The sequence below is a fragment of the Apostichopus japonicus genome, chromosome 9, assembly GCF_037975245.1.
Source record: "Apostichopus japonicus isolate 1M-3 chromosome 9, ASM3797524v1, whole genome shotgun sequence".
Lineage (NCBI taxonomy): Eukaryota > Metazoa > Echinodermata > Holothuroidea > Aspidochirotida > Stichopodidae > Apostichopus > Apostichopus japonicus.
Window position 1 is genome coordinate 1711155 of NC_092569.1, and position 19955 is coordinate 1731109.

General features: G+C 36.6%; 1 protein-coding gene across 1 annotated transcript in view; it reads left to right on the top strand.

Moving 5' to 3' along the window:
- Window positions 1–19955, top strand: part of LOC139974141 (intraflagellar transport protein 172 homolog) — a 39154-nt gene that overhangs the window by 3738 nt on the left and 15461 nt on the right. The window contains exons 4-25 of the mRNA XM_071981077.1: window positions 447–632; window positions 959–1261; window positions 2206–2329; window positions 3270–3428; window positions 5005–5157; window positions 5584–5687; window positions 6022–6220; window positions 6908–6973; window positions 7797–7898; window positions 9044–9180; window positions 9792–9984; window positions 11020–11112; window positions 13022–13099; window positions 13295–13543; window positions 13950–14028; window positions 15199–15319; window positions 16361–16505; window positions 17023–17112; window positions 17292–17389; window positions 17943–18078; window positions 18859–18975; window positions 19660–19802. Of these exons, the coding sequence (XP_071837178.1) occupies window positions 447–632; window positions 959–1261; window positions 2206–2329; window positions 3270–3428; window positions 5005–5157; window positions 5584–5687; window positions 6022–6220; window positions 6908–6973; window positions 7797–7898; window positions 9044–9180; window positions 9792–9984; window positions 11020–11112; window positions 13022–13099; window positions 13295–13543; window positions 13950–14028; window positions 15199–15319; window positions 16361–16505; window positions 17023–17112; window positions 17292–17389; window positions 17943–18078; window positions 18859–18975; window positions 19660–19802 (3075 nt within the window). The remainder of the gene's footprint in view (window positions 1–446; window positions 633–958; window positions 1262–2205; window positions 2330–3269; window positions 3429–5004; window positions 5158–5583; window positions 5688–6021; window positions 6221–6907; window positions 6974–7796; window positions 7899–9043; window positions 9181–9791; window positions 9985–11019; window positions 11113–13021; window positions 13100–13294; window positions 13544–13949; window positions 14029–15198; window positions 15320–16360; window positions 16506–17022; window positions 17113–17291; window positions 17390–17942; window positions 18079–18858; window positions 18976–19659; window positions 19803–19955) is intronic.

Genomic DNA, 19955 nt, shown 5'->3' on the forward strand with positions numbered 1-19955 from the left:
TCAGTAAGACTTGTCAACAGCCTTGGAACCTTCAAAATAAATCTAAAAACTACCTGTTCCAAATTTCATTTATGTATCCTTTTTTTTCTGATGTTTCTGCAAAGTGCCATGAGCACCTTTGGGCAGATACCGGCGCTATACAAAGTGTCCATTATTATTATTATTATGACATCAAAGGTTTACAAAATGACAGCTGTCCAGACACAACTATTAAACTAGGATATCTCCCAATGGAATAAGACCTTTCTTAGCCATTTGGGAGAGTTTCTCTTCACAAAGTTCTCGGTCATATATAAGCAAAAGGTGATGGTAAGGTTTCGAATTTCATTTTTAAGGCATTACTAAATTCAGTAAGATGACTTGATTATGACACAACAAACAACTAGTCTGTATCATTATATCATTATTGACTTATCACTCATATCAGTTAAACTCATTTCCTGTAGGGATTCCAAGAAATCCATCTGTAATAAGTTTGTTCAACAAAGTGCCGTGACCTGTATGACGTGGTTGGCGGATAACAACATCGCTTTTGGATTGGCCGACGGGAAGGTACGCGTGGCGGTCACAAAGTCTAATAAGTCACACACGCTCTATGCCACGGATTCGTTTGTGGTCTCTATCGCCCAAAAGTGAGTAAGAATCAAACATTTGTCTACCTTGAATGCTCTTTACCATGATCTTAGACTGATTAAGTTTGGTAGCAATTCATGACGCATATTAAAACGATCCTTTGTGACCACAATTGTAATTATTATGTCACAATTCTTTAGCAAGTATAGTCTTCTAATTACATGGACATCAAGTTTTCTTTGTATATATACCAAGTTGATAAATAAATTTCCTTGCAAGTTGAAAATATTAATTCTTAGTTATTTATACATAATTTCGTCTACCTATTTATATAGATATCTTCAGAGATTAAAAACACCTTTGTTTTCGACTCGTTTCATTTCAGTGTGTCTGGTAAAGGCATCCTTACTGGACATGCGGACGGAACGATCGTGCGGTTCTTCTTGGACGACGAAGGCAGTGGGGACTCGCAGGGCAAGCTGGCCACACACCCCTGCCCTCCCTATGCCTTGGCCTGGGCCGGTAACAGCATCGTGGCAGGAGGCTGCGATAAAAGGGTCGTCATGTACACTCGGGACGGGAAAATCCTACAGCAGTTTGACTACAACCAAGAAAAGGACGAACACGAATTTACGGTAGCCGTCAGCAGCCCCAGCGGCCAATCGGCTGTCGTCGGTAGCTACAACAGGTGAGAAGCTAGGCAGCCTTTGTCGTCAGTGACATTTAGCAGTTCTTAAATGGATACTTCTGGAGTTGGACAATGTAACACTTGTTTTAAAGCCCAGAAGAATATTCTACACTGTTAGTTGAAAATTCTGGGTCGTAATTTCTCCGGTTTGTCCATTGGAGGCTCATTAATTAAAGTGGCTGAACTACAGAGTCTAACACATAGAACATTGTGTCAGTTCCTTAGATACGACACAGAACTCCAAAATATGAAGCATCAATGGCCTTCAATATTGGTTTTTCGTTTCATTTATTTGTGTTACATATATAATACAGAGTCTAAATATAAAATGAATGCATAAAAAAACATGGTGTGACGGAAGTAAACTAAAAAACCCTTGAGAGCATGTCGAGAGTTTACTTCCCTGAAAATATAAAACACACACACACAAACAGATGAAAGACATAGTAAACAGAGGAAATTCCATCATTAAAATGGGTAGTATGTTTTATTTCATAATTGTATTATTATAACCATGTATAGTTTTACAAGAATAACACCAACTTAATATTAGAGGATGTAAGATTTCTTTGTTCAGAATATTGTGTTTCTTGTTTTTTTTTGCTTACAAGACTCCCATGTAAGATACAAACAATCACATTAGTCAATAGGAAGGGGACATACACTCAATTTTGCAAATTTGTTCAATGATCTTGGGGCCAAAATAGCTCAATCATAGTCAAACCCATTTCTTCTTTTTCAACTTTGATAATTTTAATTTAAATCCAAGGTTTATGATTGAAATGTCCACTATACCTACACCAATGAAATATATTCTATAGCACTGCAGCCATGTTAGATCTACTCCAAAAATGCAATTTCCGTATGAAAAGTGTTGTTGTATTGGTGTTTATTATTTCATTCTGTCTTTTTAATTATCCATTTTTTGTATCTCACGTCTTCAGACTCAGAGTCTACAACTGGGCTCCTAGAAAAGGAAAATGGGAGGAAGCTAATATGAAAGAAATCATGAACCTTTACACCATTACTGCCCTGGCCTGGAAGAAAGACGGATCTCGATTAGTAGCTGTGAGTCCCGGACCTCAGAACTGATTGGACTAAATAAGCATGAAAAATAAAAAAAAACTTACATGACTTTCCAGACCTCAAAACTGATTGGACAAAATAAGCATGAAAAGAAAGGATTTAAAAAAAAAAACATGATTTCCTTCAAACAGTCTTGGTTTTCCTTTTATCGTATCAGTGAACTGTGGTGATTGGCTAAAAAGGTGGTTGATTTTTTGTTGGAATATGTGGACTTCAAGGTTGTCCAAAAAGTAAAAGTTTTTGTTTCAACAAGATTAATGTGTAATATAATGCCTGTAAATAAACATGGTTGTAATTAACAGTTACTGACGTGGTAAGATTTGGCTGAAAACAAGATTCAATCCACCAAACCATGGCTACTGATGGCTACTGATTCAAGGATATAACAGGCTAGGAAGACTGGTTCTATGAGAGACACATGTACTGTAATGCCCGACAGTGACAACAAAATATTTTTTTTTGGGGGGGGGGGTGATAAGGAAATTATATCTGAAATTAAGTACTGAATATCTGAAATTATGTACTGTATCATTTTGTCAGCGTTTCAGCTGAAAACAAATCTGGCAAAGTAAGCAAAAAACCTTTCCAAATTTCAAACCATTAATCCTATGGTTGAAAGTTTTGAGAAGAAAACGGCCTTTTTATGTCACTTTCTAATTTATTGAGAAACAGTTACAAGCAGTGAACTTGAGGCTTTAATGCATTTTATGAAATGTTGTGATTGGTCCACGTTCCACTGGGGAGATATTTGTAGACAAAATCACTCCTTTGGGTGATAAAATTCTGATCTGTCCGTCATCTAGAATTGACCTTTGTACTCCTACATTTGCACGGCAGAGATGCTGAAAGGAGGCATATAGTTTCAGATCTCCCTGGGCGTCAGAAATGTTAGCAATGTCTTTTGTATCTTTCCATCACTTAGGGTACTCTCTGTGGTGGGGTAGAACTCTTCGACTGCTGCCTGCGACGTTCCATCTACAAGAACAAATTTGAGATGACTTACGTTGGACTCAGTCAAGTCATTGTCAAGAATCTATCATCCGGTACCAGGGTGGTGCTGAAGTCACATTATGGTTATGAGGTATTTAATTCACTCTCTTCTTACTCTTATCGCAATTTAATGTGACAGTGATACCACTAGCCTGCGAGGGACCGTCGATTCCCTTTACCCGCCAAAGGTACGGATGTGACGAGTCTAGATAGCTAGGAACTGTAGCCAACTGTGTGATTTTAGTTGTTATTAGAGAGGAAAGTGGAAATCATCTGCTGTGTCCAATGAATAGTATATTAAAACCGTAATAGCAGCAAGGAAATAACACCACAATCATTTCTCTTGACAGATTGATAGATCTTGATAGATAGCTAGGAACTATAGCCAACTGTTTGATTTTAGTTGTTATTAGAGAGGAAAGTGGAAATCATCTGCTGTGTCCAATGAATAGTATATTAAAACCGTAATAGCAGCAAGGAAATAACACCACAATCATTTCTCTTGACAGATTGATAGATCTTGATAGATAGCTAGGAACTATAGCCAACTGTTTGATTTTAGTTGTTATTAGAGAGGAAAGTGGAAATCATCTGCTGTGTCCAATGAATAGTATATTAAAACCGTAATAGCAGCAAGGAAATAACACCACAATCATTTCTCTTGACAGATTGATAGATCTTGATAGATAGCTAGGAACTATAGCCAACTGTTTGATTTTAGTTGTTATTAGAGAGGAAAGTGGAAATTATCTGCTTAAGCCCTGGTGTCCAATGAATAGTATATTAAAACCGTAATAGCAGCAAGGAAATAACACAACAATCATTTCTCTTGACAGATTGATAGATCTTGATAGATAGCTAGGAACTGTAACCAACTGTTTTATGTTAGTTGTTTTATAGAGGAAAGTGGAAATTATCTGCTTAAGCCCTGGTGTCCAATGAATAGTATATAAAAACCGTAATAGCCACAAGGAATTAACACCACAATCACTTCTCTTGACAGATTGATAGATCTTAATAGATAGCTAGGAACTGTAACCAACTGTTTTATTTTAGTTGCTTTATAGAGGAAAGTGGAGATCATCTGCTTAAGCCCTGTGTCCAATGAATAGTTTATTAAAACCGTAATAGCCGCAAGGAAATAACACCACAATCACTTCTCTTGACAGATTGATAGATCTTGATAGATAGCTAGGTACTGTAACCAACTGTTTTATTTTAGTTGCTTTATAGAGGAAAGTGGAGATCATCTGCTTAAGCCCTGTGTCCAATGAATAGTTTATTAAAACCGTAATAGCCGCAAGGAAATAACACCACAATCACTTCTCTTGACAGATTGATAGATCTTGATAGATAGCTAGGTACTGTAACCAACTGTTTTATTTTAGTTGCTTTATAGAGGAAAGTGGAGATCATCTGCTTAAGCCCTGTGTCCAATGAATAGTTTATTAAAACCGTAATAGCCGCAAGGAAATAACACCACAATCACTTCTCTTGACAGATTGATAGATCTTAATAAATAGCTAGGAACTATAGCCAACTGTTTTATTTTAGTTGCTTTGTAGAGGAAAGTGGAAATTAGCTGCTTAAGCCCTGTGTCCAATGAATAGTATATTAAAACCGTAATAGCCACAAGGAAATAACACTACAATCACTTCTCTTGACAGATTGACGAGGTGAAGATTCTCGGTAAAGATAGATACCTGGTTGCTCATACCACAGAGACGCTGCTCTTGGGGGATCTCGCTTCCAACAAACTCAGCGAAGTACCCTGGCCAAACACAGGTGGCAACGAAAAGTTCTTCTTTGAGAACGAAAGTGTGAGTGTAACTCCAGCATTTATGCTGATTTTTCACTCAAACTTTTAGACTGGACTGAGAATGTAAGGGTTTTCCAATTGTCTGAGTTTATTAAAAACAAAGTAAAATAGTTTATCTAGCATTTCGCTTTCCTCGAAGGTTTACTTAATTTCTTGTGTTTGCTTTCTTTGTTGATTCTGTCTTGTTGTATTGATCACACTGTTGAATATGAATCGCAGTATACAATCACCATGGTAACAAACATTGATCAACAACCTTTGTTCTTGTAGTACCCATCATATGTACTTTTCATATTGTAAGTTTGTATCATATAAAGCTCCCTGTACCATTTTTTGTGAGAAATTATGTGAACTAACTAAAAGATGAAATGGAGTTGTGTTCCTTTCATATTTATTTTTTGATGTTATTCTTTCCCTCGTCTTGCAGGTTTGCATGATATTCAACGCCGGAGAGCTCTCTCTCATCGAGTACGGCAATAACGAGATTCTTGGGTGTGTTAGGACAGAGTTCATGAACCCTCACTTGATCAGGTGATTATTATAAGAAAAAATTTTGTTTTTTTGTGCCAAGCTTGTTATGTGTGTCATTTTATGCAATATGAAATTAGCTGTTAATCACTAGAATTTCAGACAAGCCAATGTATAGAGCAGTCTTTTAAAATATCAACACCTTCTTTTGTTCAAGTCGCCATCTCTATTTATGGAGGTCAATTTTCCGTTAAAAAGAAGTAGAAACTAAACTTGGCTGATATGTCTCAGGGGAGATTATTTCAAGCTGACAAAATAGATTTGATGTATTGTTCTTTTTATCTGTAATTTTTTAATCTAGACTTTTTCTCTTTCAACATCACTCTCTAACAAACAGTGTCAGACTAAACGAAAGAAAACAACGCAACATCGTAGACAACAAGAAGATGGCGTACCTGGTTGATCTGAAGACCATCGCGATACTGGATCTGATCTCGGGATTCAATCTGGCCTCGCTGCAGCACGATACCAAAGTAGATTGGTTGGAGATGAATGAGACCGGGAGGATTCTTCTCTTCAGAGACAAGAGGATGCGAGTGAGTCCGAAGAGATCATTCAAATTCTCTTTGAGATTGGCAGTGTTTGCGACATGATTGTGTTTCACAGTTTGATTTAATATTTGATCAATTTTGATGCAGTCTGATTCCCAAATCATGTGTTCACAGTTTGAGTTAATTTTGATCAATTTTTGATGCAGTCTGATTCTAAAATGATGTGTTCAAATTTTGATTTAATATTTCATCAAGTTTGATGCTGTCTGACTCCAAAATCATGTGTTCACATTTTGAGTTAATTTTGATCAATTTTTTTTTATGTAGTCTGATTCTAAAATGATGTGTTCAAAATTTGATTTCATATTTGATCAATTTTGATGCAGTCTGATTATAAAATCATATGTTCAAATTTTGAGTAAATTTTGATCAATTTTTATGCTGTCTGTTTCCAAAATCATGTGTTCACAGTTTGAATTAATTTTGATCAATTTTTATGCTGTCTGCTTCCAAAATCATGTTTTCACATTTTGGGTTAATTTTGATGAATTTTTGATGCTGTAATAGCTCATTCATCCCTCGCAGAATTTTTATCATGTTTGATTCTGTCTCTTAAAAAGTGTCTTATATTTGTCGTGTTTTGTGAGATAATATAAAGCTTTCCTGCATATGCCTTCTTGTATTAAAATCATAACCTATTAACTTGCTTTCTTCTCTCCTTTCTCAACACAGTTGTACATGTTTGATGTTTTGAATGAGAGCAAGGCGACCATTTTGAATTACTGCAGTTATGTTCAGGTCAGTCAAACCTAGATGTCCCGTAGAACTTTACGGTTAAAATTCAGATGTTTAATTATTTCTATTCCAACTTTGCAATGGTGTCTCTTATGACACCACCTGGTACTGTATCGCTGTGCTACCAGGGGGTAGGAAGTGGGGAAGGGTGCACAACATCAGAGGGGCACTTTCTCATTCCACAACCACCACTCGTTATGCTACAAACCAATACACACCGGCCATATTACTCAAATATATATGATGTGTTAGTATGCTATCAACACTATTATAGTGCATGTGACTCTTATAAAAATTAACAAAGGCTTAAGATATCCAATGGACAGTTCTTCATCAAAGGGGCACATTTTATTTGCCAGTTGTGCACATTTGCTATTTTGGAAAAAAAGTGGGGGGGGGCACGTGCCCTCGGTGCCCCTCCGGCTCCCACCCCCCTGTGTGCTACTATTTCAGTTTGTTTGGTTGGTTAGGATGCGAGCCAAACTGGGTTTGTGTTTTTTTGTTTTTTTTTGAGCTCCACTGAATAAGGATAGTTTAGTATAAATGCTTTACCTTATTGTTACCAGCTGTCAGTAAGTAATCACAGCTTAATCGATCAGTGAATGAGGTTTATAAATAATATTTAAATGTTATAAATAACAAAAATATAAAAAATACTTCTACTTGATTGTCATGGAATTTTACACTGACAGTTTGCCACAAACTACAAAATCTATTTGTCCAATGGTATGCCTCTAACACACAGTAGCTTTTGCCATAAAAAAAAATAGAATTAAGTTTTAATAACAATATCGTGTTTTTTTTTACATATGTTCCTTTGTTATAGTGGGTCCCGCAGAGCGACGTGGTGGTGGCACAGAACAGGGGCAACCTCTGTGTCTGGTACAACATTGACCACCCTGAGAAGGTCACAATGTTTCCCATCAAGGTAAGTAATACTTTATTCACGAAACAGGTCAAAAAGTGTCGGTTTCCAACGAGGACCTGGTTATACTTTAAAGGAAACAATGCTATGAAAGCCTTAGATGCTGTTCAAACATAGGAAATGAGTTTTGAGTTCCTAAATCTTTACATTGAGGGAACATTGATATACTATACATCAATACCAAGTAATGAAATAAGGGACTAAATAAACAGGTCAATATATCAATATATACCGGGTATGTCATCAATATATACCGGGTATGTCATCAATATATACCGGGTATTTCATCAATATATACCGGGTGTGTCATCAATATATACCGGGTGTGTCATCAATATATACCGGGTATGTCATCAATATATACCGGGTATGTCATCAATATATACCGGGTATGTCATCAATATATACCGGGTATGTCATCAATATATACCGGGTATGTCATCAATATATACCGGGTATGTCATCAATATATACCGGGTATGTCATCAATATATACCGGGTATGTCATCAATATATACCGGGTATGTCATCAATATATACCGGGTATGTCATCAATATATACCGGGTATGTCATCAATATATACCGGGTATGTCATCAATATATACCGGGTGTGTCATCAATATATACCGGGTGTGTCATCAATATATACCGGGTGTGTCATCAATATATACCGGGTGTGTCATCAATATATACCGGGTATGTCAGCCAAATCACAGTCATGCCACCCACACCAATATAAGTTACATCACATCCGATATAACAGTAGCATTACTGATGACGTAATATTTTATGTCATCCATATATGATAGTTCTGATAATAATCTTTATACAGTCATAATGTGTTCTGTTATTCAGTAGAACTGAGTTTAACAAACCTCCAAAGAATCATATTTTACATTATCACTGCTAGCTGTTTGATGTCTATTCTTAATGACCTCTGACTCCATTACATTTATAAATCTCATTGCCAGAGTTTATGTACTTCTTAATTTGATGACCAAAGCTTCCTTCCGCAGTATAACAAGGACAATGGTCTAGTTGTCCGTTGTCAAGAAACAAAACAAATCACCATGGCTGCATTTCCCTCTCTTTCTATTATTATGATTATTATGATTATTATTTTATTTTTATTTTTATTTTTTTGTAGGGCGACATAGTAGATTTAGAGAGAGTGGATGGTAAGACAGATGTGATTGTCAGTGAGGGAGTCACGTCCATCTCGTACACCTTAGACGAGGGCCTGATAGAATTTGGAACAGCCGTGGACGATGGAAACTACACCAGGTAAAAATCAGGATCATTTAGAGCCAGTTTGCAAAATCTAGCGATATTCAAATAGAGACCAGTTGCAGATTTGCATATAATAGGAAACCTTCAAATTTTACGAATCTTTCTCGAGCTGAAAATGGATGACATGGTGCCAGGATGGTGTGAGAGGATTGAATCTGGGGGTCAAAGACATAGAGGGGTTATTGGGGCATTTGTCAGAAAAAGGGGCACTTATTATTTATAAAAAGAATTGGGCACCTTTCAGTATTTTACAGAATTGGGGGCACATGAATATGCCACAAGCTCAACCACTCCTTCATTCAACAAATGGTCACTTTTAGTTGAACAAAAAAAAGCGTACATTTCATTTACGAGAAAGAGCGCTTTTCGTTATAACAAAATGGAAAGTTTAGTTGAGGGAACAAGATTTTTGTAGAATTTAGGCATCAAAAGTGGTGCACTTTTCCAATTGTAGCATTTGTTGCTCTTTTCCATTCCAGCTCTCAATTTTGTGGGCATTGTTCACTATTTTACATTTTTCTTGACTTAAATGCTTGTTACATATAGTTACCAGTTTTCCTTTTTATTGGTTGTAAGTCTTTTGTTTTTTGTCAATCTTCTTTCAGAGCTGTTGCATTCCTGGAGACGCTGGAAATGACTAACGAGACTGAAGCAATGTGGAAGACTTTAAGCAAGCTTACTCTCGACGCCAGACAATTGAACATCTCAGAGAGATGTTTTGCTGCCCTCGGTGACGTTGGAAAAGCACGATACCTTCAGAGCCTCAACAAAATGGCTGCTCCGATAAGTCAGGAAACGGTAGGTTTATAGAGTTAAACACCCAACTCTTGAATTGATTTTTTAGATTTGTTCGCACATTTGTTCTTTATGTTGAGACACGCACTTCTTAAACCACTGACGTGACTGACCTCTTGTTTATTCATATAAATGACTGAAATATTTAGCGATAAAACACTGTTATCAAAGACTGCTTATGTACTGCAAAAAGCCTGTGTAGGTTGTAAATGTATAAACTAGAGGGCCTGCATTTCAAACCAAGGCAAACGGAAACAAACACAGCTTAGACTACATTAAAAATAGACAGATTGACGGACAACTAAACTGGACCAATGCTCTCTAACTTATACAATGATATATGAAGTCAAACATGTCCCTCAAGCTAAACTGGACCAATGCCCTCTAACTGATACAATGATATATGTATTAAAACATGTCATTCAAGCTAAACTGGACCAATGCCCTTTAACTAATACAATGATATATGTAGTAATTCATGTCCCTCAAGCTAAACTGGACCAATGCCCTCTAACTAATACAATGATATATGTAGTAATTCATGTCACTCAAGCTAAACTGGACCAATGCCCTCTAACTGATACAATGATATATGTATTAAAACATGTCACTCAAGCTAAACTGGACCAATGCCCTCTAACTAATACAATGATATATGTAGTAATTCATGTCACTCAAGCTAAACTGGACCAATGCCCTCTAACTGATACAATGATATATGTATTAAAACATGTCCCTCAAGCTAAACTGGACCAATGCCCTCTAACTAATACAATGATATATGTAGTAAAATATTATAGCAAAACATGTCACTCAAGTTTTTGAAGAATATTAGTAATAAATAGTCAAGTTCCATGTTTTGTTAGAGTCAAAGTGAATCCAAAATTATCATTTTGAAAAATTTTCACTTTGTGTTGCGCTATTTTAGCGGCTCTATTAGAAGGAGATGAGAATAAAAATAAGGGATTTCAGCTTGGCTGGAATAACTCTTGGCTATACAGTGTTATATATGTCTCTCCATTTCCTTTGACCTGACAGGGTGAAGACGGCACAAACCATTACACGATCAGGGCCAAACTAGCCATCTTGAAAAAGGACTTTCAGGAAGCAGAGAGGATTTACTTAGAGCAGGTAATAATCCAGTTTAATGTTCAGTTATAGAGTTATAGATAATTATAGAGTTATAGATATAATTCAGGAAGCAGAGAGGATTTACTTAGAGCAGGTGAATGGTCCAACAAATTTAATGTTCAGTTATAGATAAATATAGAGTTATAGATATAATTCAGGAAGCAGAGAGGATTTACTTAGAGCAGGTAATGGTCCAACAAATTTTAATGTTCAGATATATATAATTATAGAGTTATAGATATAATTCAGGAAGCAGAGAGGATTTACTTAGAGCAGGTAATGGTCCAACAAATTTTAATGTTCAGTTATAGATAATTATAAAGTTATAGATATAATTCAGGAATCAGAGAGGATTTACTTAGAGCAGGTAATGGTCCAACAAATTTTAATGTTCAGATATATATAATTATAGAGTTATAGATATAATTCAGGAAGCAGAGAGGATTTACTTAGAGCAAGTAATGGTCCAACAAATTTTAATGTTCAGATATATATAATTATAGAGTTATAGATATAATTCAGGAAGCAGAGAGGATTTACTTAGAGCAGGTAATGGTCCAACAAATTTTAATGTTCAGATATATTTAATTATAGTGTTATAGATATAATTCAGGAATCAGAGAGGATTTACTTAGAGCAGGTAATGGTCCAACAAATTTTAATGTTCAGATATATATAATTATAGAGTTATAGATATAATTCAGGAATCAGAGAGGATTTACTTAGAGCAGGTAATGGTCCAACAAATTTTAAAGCAGCATTTTGCGTCCTTTTCTATGATTTTTCTCAACCTCACTGACTCCACTATGCCATAACGACATACATAACTAGCTTATCTATTTAAATCTTACTTCATATGGTGGCATAAAAGTCGAAAAATTTGCAACTTTCAACTTTGTTTTTCTCCAAGATAATTACCGTTAGAACCCAATAAACCTCGCCCATAATATGAATATTTAAACACTGTGAACGTCATTGACCAATACGTAACCCAACACCAAGCTTGATTTGTGTACAGTCTATATGGTAGTTGTACCAGAGAGTTCCATTACATCTCCCTGGTTGTACCAACGCAAAGTCTTGAATCTATTTTTAGCAATGGCTCATAACTAAACCTGCATCTCTGATTGGTTGAATTCAAACTAGTGGGTTTGGCGGAACTGTATGCGATTAATTTTAACTGTGGAATTTGTCGAGGACACTCTTCTCATTATCTGCAAATATCCTTAATTACTCGCCAATTATCGTTGTTTTACAGGGAAAAACTTGGCTAATATCTTAGTTTGCTGTTTTGTGATTGATATAAATTGATGGACATGTCAAAAAAGTAGAAAACGGCGACCAAACGCAAAATGCTGCTTTAATGTTCAGATATAGATAATTATAGAGTTATAGATATAATTCAGGAATCAGAGAGGATTTACTTAGAGCAGGTAATGGTCCAACAAATTTAATGTTCAGTTATAGATAATTATAAAGTTATAGATATAATTCAGGAATCAGAGAGAATTCACTTAGAGCAGGTAATGGTCCAATAGAGTTTAATGTTTTGTTTATAGAGTTATAGATAATTATAGAGTTATAGATAATTAATATAGATAATTAGTAAGTTATAGATAATAACCTAGTTATTATACAGTACAGCTTCAAATAAAAAGTAACAGAATTGACTACTTTGTAACTTATAAATATGCAAATGTTTGTTGTCAGGTGTTTCACATTGCCTGTGTTACATTGTTATGAGAATTTAATTCAAAGATTGCGACACCTTCTACCCCATCCCTCCACATCCACCCTCTCCCTCCACCCCCGTCTCTTCAGACTTAATTGAATTCCTCATGAATTCCGGCAATACAGCCACATAACACATCGGTGTTTTTTTTTTCTCTCTCTCTCTCTCGTTTCCCAGAATGCAATTGATGAGGCGATGGAGATGTACCAGGAGCTACATAAATGGGACGACGCCATCGCTGTAGCAGAGGCAAAGGTCAGTATAAAAATTAATTATTCTTATTATTATTTATTATTATTATAATTATTAAATATTATAATTTATTTATTAAAGATACTCAAAGTACACAAATCTCATAACTTTCATTCATAATTCTGAATTTTGCGACATATTTCTGGTTCATACATCTATGTTATCCGGTTTGTTTTATCGATGCTCGATGCATCACAGGGTCACCCGGAGCTCGAGACCCTCCGTCAGAACTACTACCAGTGGCTGATGGAGACAGGCCAAGAGGAGAAAGCCGGTGAGCTCAAGGAGAACGAGAGAGATTTCCACGCAGCAATCAACCTCTACATGAAGGCATCGATGCCGGCCAGAGCAGCTAGACTGGTCACGACCAACGAAGAACTCATGAATAATAAAGACCTAATCGCAAGAATTGCTGCCTCTCTGATTAAAGGAGAATTCTACGAGAAGGTAAGCTAGATCACTCTGGACTCAGTTTTCCATTTGCGTTTACCCATTGGTTGTATCTCAGATGGTAATTTGTGGTGGTGGTGAAAATGTTGGTGAATTTCATTAATATTTCTTGGTCAATGTCACCTTTAGCCAGGGCGAGAAACAACCAACTTTCAAAATTGATGTAATTCAGGGGTCTGCAAGTAATTTCCTGAAATGACATCAGTTGGAGCAAAGGGCCAGAGAGCACTAAAATGTGCCTTTTCCTAGAATGAGCAAGTCAAGTAGGCCTTAGGGGCCTGCATACTTGATAAATGTAAGTCTTAGTGGATCAGAGTTGGGATGACATAAGAATTGTCTTTATTTATTTCATCCGTCATTCACATTTTGCACTTATTTTTTCTTTCTTTTCTGTTTGGTTTAGGCCGGAGAGCTCTTTGAAAAGACCTGGGAGGAGGCTAGAGCCTTGGAATGTTACAGAAAAGGTCATTCCTATCGAAGAGGTTTGTAGCCATAGCAACTGTTTGTGCTTTCAATTCCGAAAATTTTTACAATCTTTCAACAATTGATGAGTTTAGTTAAGTTTATCATGTTATCATTTGCTTTTCGGAAAACTGTTTAATCACATGTTGTGACTGGCTCGGAGATATTTTAACCAGATGACGACCGGCGTATCTTCACTCCTCTGAGTATTGGTTGTGTAAGTAGATAATGAGGAGGGCTAGCTCTTCTATCTGATGGGGTATTTTCCAGGACCAGAAATGAAAGTGAAAATAATATCACATTCCTGGCAATATTCTGGTGGTCATTCCAGGAAATCCAGAGATTCGGTCTCAGAGCCACAAAATGACTTCCTGACCGTTGGGGTTTTGCTATTTAAACTAAATTAATAGATTTGGTCCTGTACTCACTATGAACTTTATGGTGAACATTCAATCTACACTCTTTTTGCTGTGAAATAGGAATGTGATTAATAGTATTTAAAAGGACTTTACTGTGACAGAGAATGTGAAATGAATACAATAGCAAGACAAAATATTGCAAACTGGCAGTTAAATCCCCATTTGAATATCTTGCACTTCCCTCGAGATATGGTTTATTGAATATGACCTATTTTTGAAAAGCTTAAGCTTCAACTACTTCAGGAATTGGTTCATAGAATGAGGTCTGTGATGTCATCTGGGCAAATACTCTTCAAAAGCTTTACTAAGGCTATAAATATCTACTTATAAATTTATCCTTGAAACCTAATATATCTGGAATGTTCGCTTTGCCGTTAAAGTTCTCTGTACTTTTTAAGTTCATCAAAATGTATCTTTTTTATAGAAATATTCTTTTCCTCTGTGGATCAAAGATTGACAAAATCATAAGAAAATCAAAAACATATTCAGCTGAAATTCCCTGATGACATCATTCATTCTGTTGTTACAACATATCGCAAAATTTGAAAACTCATTTCTTCATGATACGAAATGCTATGAGGACGAGGTTTCTGCCCCTAAAGATTCAGAAAAGTCTTCAGCAAGTTTGCTAATCCGATCACCTTCAGCCACCAAAAAATCCTTGTAAACTCCAAGCTCCCAACTGTTCATTAGCTCTGAACATATCCCCCAAGAATCTGCACATCTCTTTTCCCAAGCTGATGGTAATGACTTATAATTTGCTTTCTCCAGCTGTGGAATTAGCCCGTTCCTTCTTACCAGAGGCGGTGGTGAAGTTGGAAGAGGAATGGGGTGATTATTTGGTCTCACAGAAACAGCTAGATGCGGCCATAAATCACTACATTGAAGCTGGGTATGTATCCATTTCACATTTAGGACAGTTCTATGTGGTATGTTTTGAAATAAGGTGACCATGTTTTGTTCGGGAATACCAAGGACATAATACTGTATGTTAACTCCCTCGTGTTGACATCAAGCTATGGTATCTGTTCTGTGCAATTAAAACCGAGGGGTGGGATCTTGAAGGCATCTCAGTGTCTGGTGGTGTTATGTTGGAAGGATGATGATCAAATGACAGTCAAACAAAAATCAAAACAAGTGAAGAACAATTAACAATTTACCTTTGTCTGCTTAACATTAACAATTTGGAGGAAGCAATAAACCTTGCGCAAGATCGTCATGCTTGGCGGAGGTTAATCACTGAGCATGTTGGATAGACGAGACTCAACTTACTACTACTACTACTTTGTCTGCTGAAATTGTAGTAGCTAGATGGCCAAATCACCACATAGTAATCCCACTGTATTTATAACTACTTTTGTTGGATCTATGTATTATATCTGGAAGTTTTCTTAAAACTTTGTAAAATCAACAAGATGTTCACATAAGATAAAAAAGAGAGGGGGAGGGGGGGGACAAGTCCAGGGAAATTAGAATGTGTGTAAGCCTAAGTGTATCAAACCTGATGGTTTAAGTGTGGTAGGATCTTTGTCACATTTTGGCTGGACAAGGGTTACAAACAAGCTTACTGCTTACACAGAGAACAATGGAGAAACAACACAATTAAACTCTTTGTTGTACGGTTATGTGGTTTGAAGTACGTTGGAAAAACAAGAATGCAACCAACACATCAACCTGATTAAATTCCATTAATTATTCTTCTCTTTTATTACTGCTTATTTACTTTCCATGTTTTCTTCGTTACATGCATGTGTCCTTACATTCTTGTGCTATTCACAACCCTTTTCCCTTTTTTTTTTTTCTCGGTTTGCTTCAGTGACATATACAAAACAACTGTTAAAATAGACGAAACCTTTAGTCTTTCTCAGACTAAAACATATTGATCTTAGCTGTGTTTTACTATAAATTGTATTTCTTTCCATCCTTTTGGCAGGGCTGCGAAGAAAGCCATCGAGGCGGCCATTCACTCCCATCAATGGAATAAAGCCGTCCAGATTATCGAGATCCAAGAGGCTTCTGTCGGGGAGGAATATTACCCCAAGATTGCCAAGCACTATAGCTCGATCAGAGACTTTGAGGTGAGAAGATAATCACAGATGATGAGAGTATCTTCTGTTGGCTTTATGTCGCCTGATCAGTAGTCAAAATAAAACAAAACTGTGAGCAAACGGCTTATCCACTAAAGAGCCTGTGTAAGAGAATGTGTAAAGGTAAGAGGGCCTGATGTTTCGATCCTAGCAGGATATTCTTCAGAGGCTTACTACGTGTTAGTTTAAATCTGAGATAGTATCAGATATATTCAGAGGCAGAGAGGTTAGAGGATGGGAGAAGGGGAGGATGATTGATGAGTGAAAAGCCATGAAGTAATATTTATCATGAACCAATTAGTAATGTACCATTAGTGATCAAAGTGCATTTGTGTTACATATTTTATTTTAAGGATTTGTATGAAAGATGTGACTTCAAATGTTCTTCCTTCTTAGATTATCTCTTTTTTAATCCTTCCTCCTTCCCCCCCACCCACCCCCCCCCACTCTATGCCTACTTCCTAGTTTATGTACAACTGTCTCCTATTTAATTCTTCTATCCCCTTAGACTGCTGAGAGATTCTACATCCAGGCAGGCCTTAGTAAGGATGCCATTGATATGTACACAGCAGCAGGAAAATGGGAGGCGGCTCATAAGGTGAGGAATTCATTCTTTTCTTGCTAAAACACTATTTATACCCGATTTTCAGGCACACTTCTATCATTTATGATGATTATAGCATTTCAAAGTGCTATATAATCACCTCAAATTTCTGTGACTACATTTTCAATCTTTCATTCATTTGATCACTTTCACCGCTGCTTTTCGTCCGACAGCTCGCGGTCCAGTTTATGAAAGGAGAAGACGTAGCAGTATTGTACATCAGCCAGGCCCAGCAGTTGGAGAGTCAAGGAAAATTCAGAGAAGCAGAGAGGTATAATCCTTCAAGCACGAGTAGATTAAACGCCACATCTTTTAAAGTTTCCTTAAGGTCTTCAAGATTGGCCACAAAGTTATCAGCATGCTAGCTTAGCTGAACAGTTACAATTTACTACTTTCCTAAAGATTCTTACCCCCATGCACTCCCCCACTGCCCCCTCCCCATCTTACCCAATTAAGAAGCATTTAATTTAGACAATTAATATATCAAAAATGGGGGGATAAAAGTTTTGAGGATCGAAGTAATATGCATTTTGGAAGTTTGGAGAATCAAGTGACCAATTTTTTGACTTTCTAGCATATTTTGTCATATTACAGATGACCTTGACAATTAAATGATGCTAACTACTTTATTTACATTGTACTTTTTTTTTGCTTATGTAAGTTCTACCTATTCAGTTCCAACATATGTTTCTGCAATGCAGTTGAACACGTACCAAGCATTTGTTATTCTAAACAAATATTAAACTGTTGCGCTAAACTCCCAACAGGTATATAAACGGTGAGAATATCAACAATTCCCTGAATGATTTTGTTGTTTATTACAGATTGTATTTGACAGTAGAAGAGCCAGACCTGGCTATCACCATGTACAAGAAGCAACGCCAGTACGACCACATGATTAGAATCGTGAAACAGTTCCATCCTGACCTCCTACAGGACACACATATACACCTAGCCAAGGTATCAAGCTATGTTAAATAAACATCACAGTATTTATTGTTTATCACAGTTAAGTATATCCTAATACTCCATCAGGTATGGGGAGGGAGTGGGATGCCATACTCATTCCCCTAATAATAATAATAATAAATGCAAATTTATATAGCGCCAATATCTAGAGGAAAACCAATGCTCAGTGGCGCTAGTGCTCAGGGAAGGCAGTCAAAAATAGATGTGTTTTGAGTCTGTTTTTGAAAATGTTAACGTTGGGTGCCGACTTGATGTGCAGTGGAATTGAGTTCCAAAGAGTAGGAGCGGCATTAGAGAACAATCTTTGACCAAATGACTATCAATGTGGTTCGCTACTCTTACCCCTAGAAATGTTCTGTCATCCCCACCTCTAGGAAAAGTTCTCTACCTCTACCTGGGTTGCCTTATGGTCTTTGTTTGGGCTACCCTAGGGTTATTTATGGGAAGCAGTGAGGGCATGGGGGGGTGGGGTGGGGTAGGGGGAGAAGTACCAACAGATTCACAGCCACAAAAGGAAAGTAGGACGTGGCTGTTCTATTAACAACCTCATGTTCCATGTTATTGTTATTCCATATTATTGATACCTGATAATTTGTTTTGTTGCAGGGAACTTTTCAGGTATTTTTTTTCTGTAATTACCACATGTGTTTTGTTCATAGTAATCAACCAAGAGAAAGAACAGTTGAGTTGAAATATCAGTCAATAAAACAACACACATTTACCAAATAATAATTCATTCCAAATATAACATTCCTTTGTTTGTCTCTTCAGGAACTTGAAACAGAGGGCGCCCTACGACAAGCTGAACATCACTTCATCCAGGCAAAGGACTGGAAAGCGGCTGTCAATATGTATCGAGCTAACGACCTATGGGATGAAGCGTTTCGGGTAAACAATGTGAAACTTGATTGTCCATCAATGAGAAATTTTATTCAAGGCCCACCCAACCTCAAGATTTGTGAAAACTTGAAAAGGAAAATCTGTGTTAAATTCATGTGCTCACGATCTGTTGCAATGCATTGTAATGCAGATTGGTTGGTACTCAATTTGTGTATAAATTTCTTGTTAATAGTGATTTAATTAATATTATAACTAAATAATATATAAATAATTATATAACAAGTGATTCTTGTTAATAGTAATTTTTGTTATATGGGTAAATATTTTGCAATGAGTGCTGTCAATATTATACCGGTGCTGTGGCCGAGTGGATAAAGGCAGTTGCATTTGAAGCAATGAGGCTTAGCAATCTGGATGTTCCGGGTTCGATACCCGGCCGGGTCATAGTAAGGTGGGTTTTGTATCCAAAAGCAATCTACAGTTTTCCCATCTGAAATGACTTTCTAAAATTGCAAAGATTCCAAATTTGAGTTAAAATGTTGAATTGGAAGCCACCTGACGTGAAAGTTGTAATCCATAAGCCCTTGCAGGTTTCTCCCACATTTATGGTCGCTTATGCGTCGTAAAAAGTAACTGCTGATTATTATGATGGTTATTATTATTAATATTTAAGCTTTTCTTGTGAGGTTGTGTTTATTAATTTCTAGAAGTGTCTTCTTCTTCTGCTGCCAGGTTGCTAAGAGCCACGGTGGTCCCAATGCCTCTAAACAGGTTGCTTATCTCTGGGCAAAGAGCCTAGGTGGGGATTCGGCTGTGAAGCTGCTGACCAAATTTGGACTGTTGGAATCTGCTATTGACTATGCAGCAGAGAATTGGTAAGATAAAATAACTGATAATCACTTTTAATGAGAATTTCAGGAAATTTATTTTCTGATATCTAATTAGATATTTTGCTTTAACATATGACACAATTATCAAGGTTGTAGCTCACATTTGTAGCATTTTAAAGGTCAAAATTAGCATTTTTA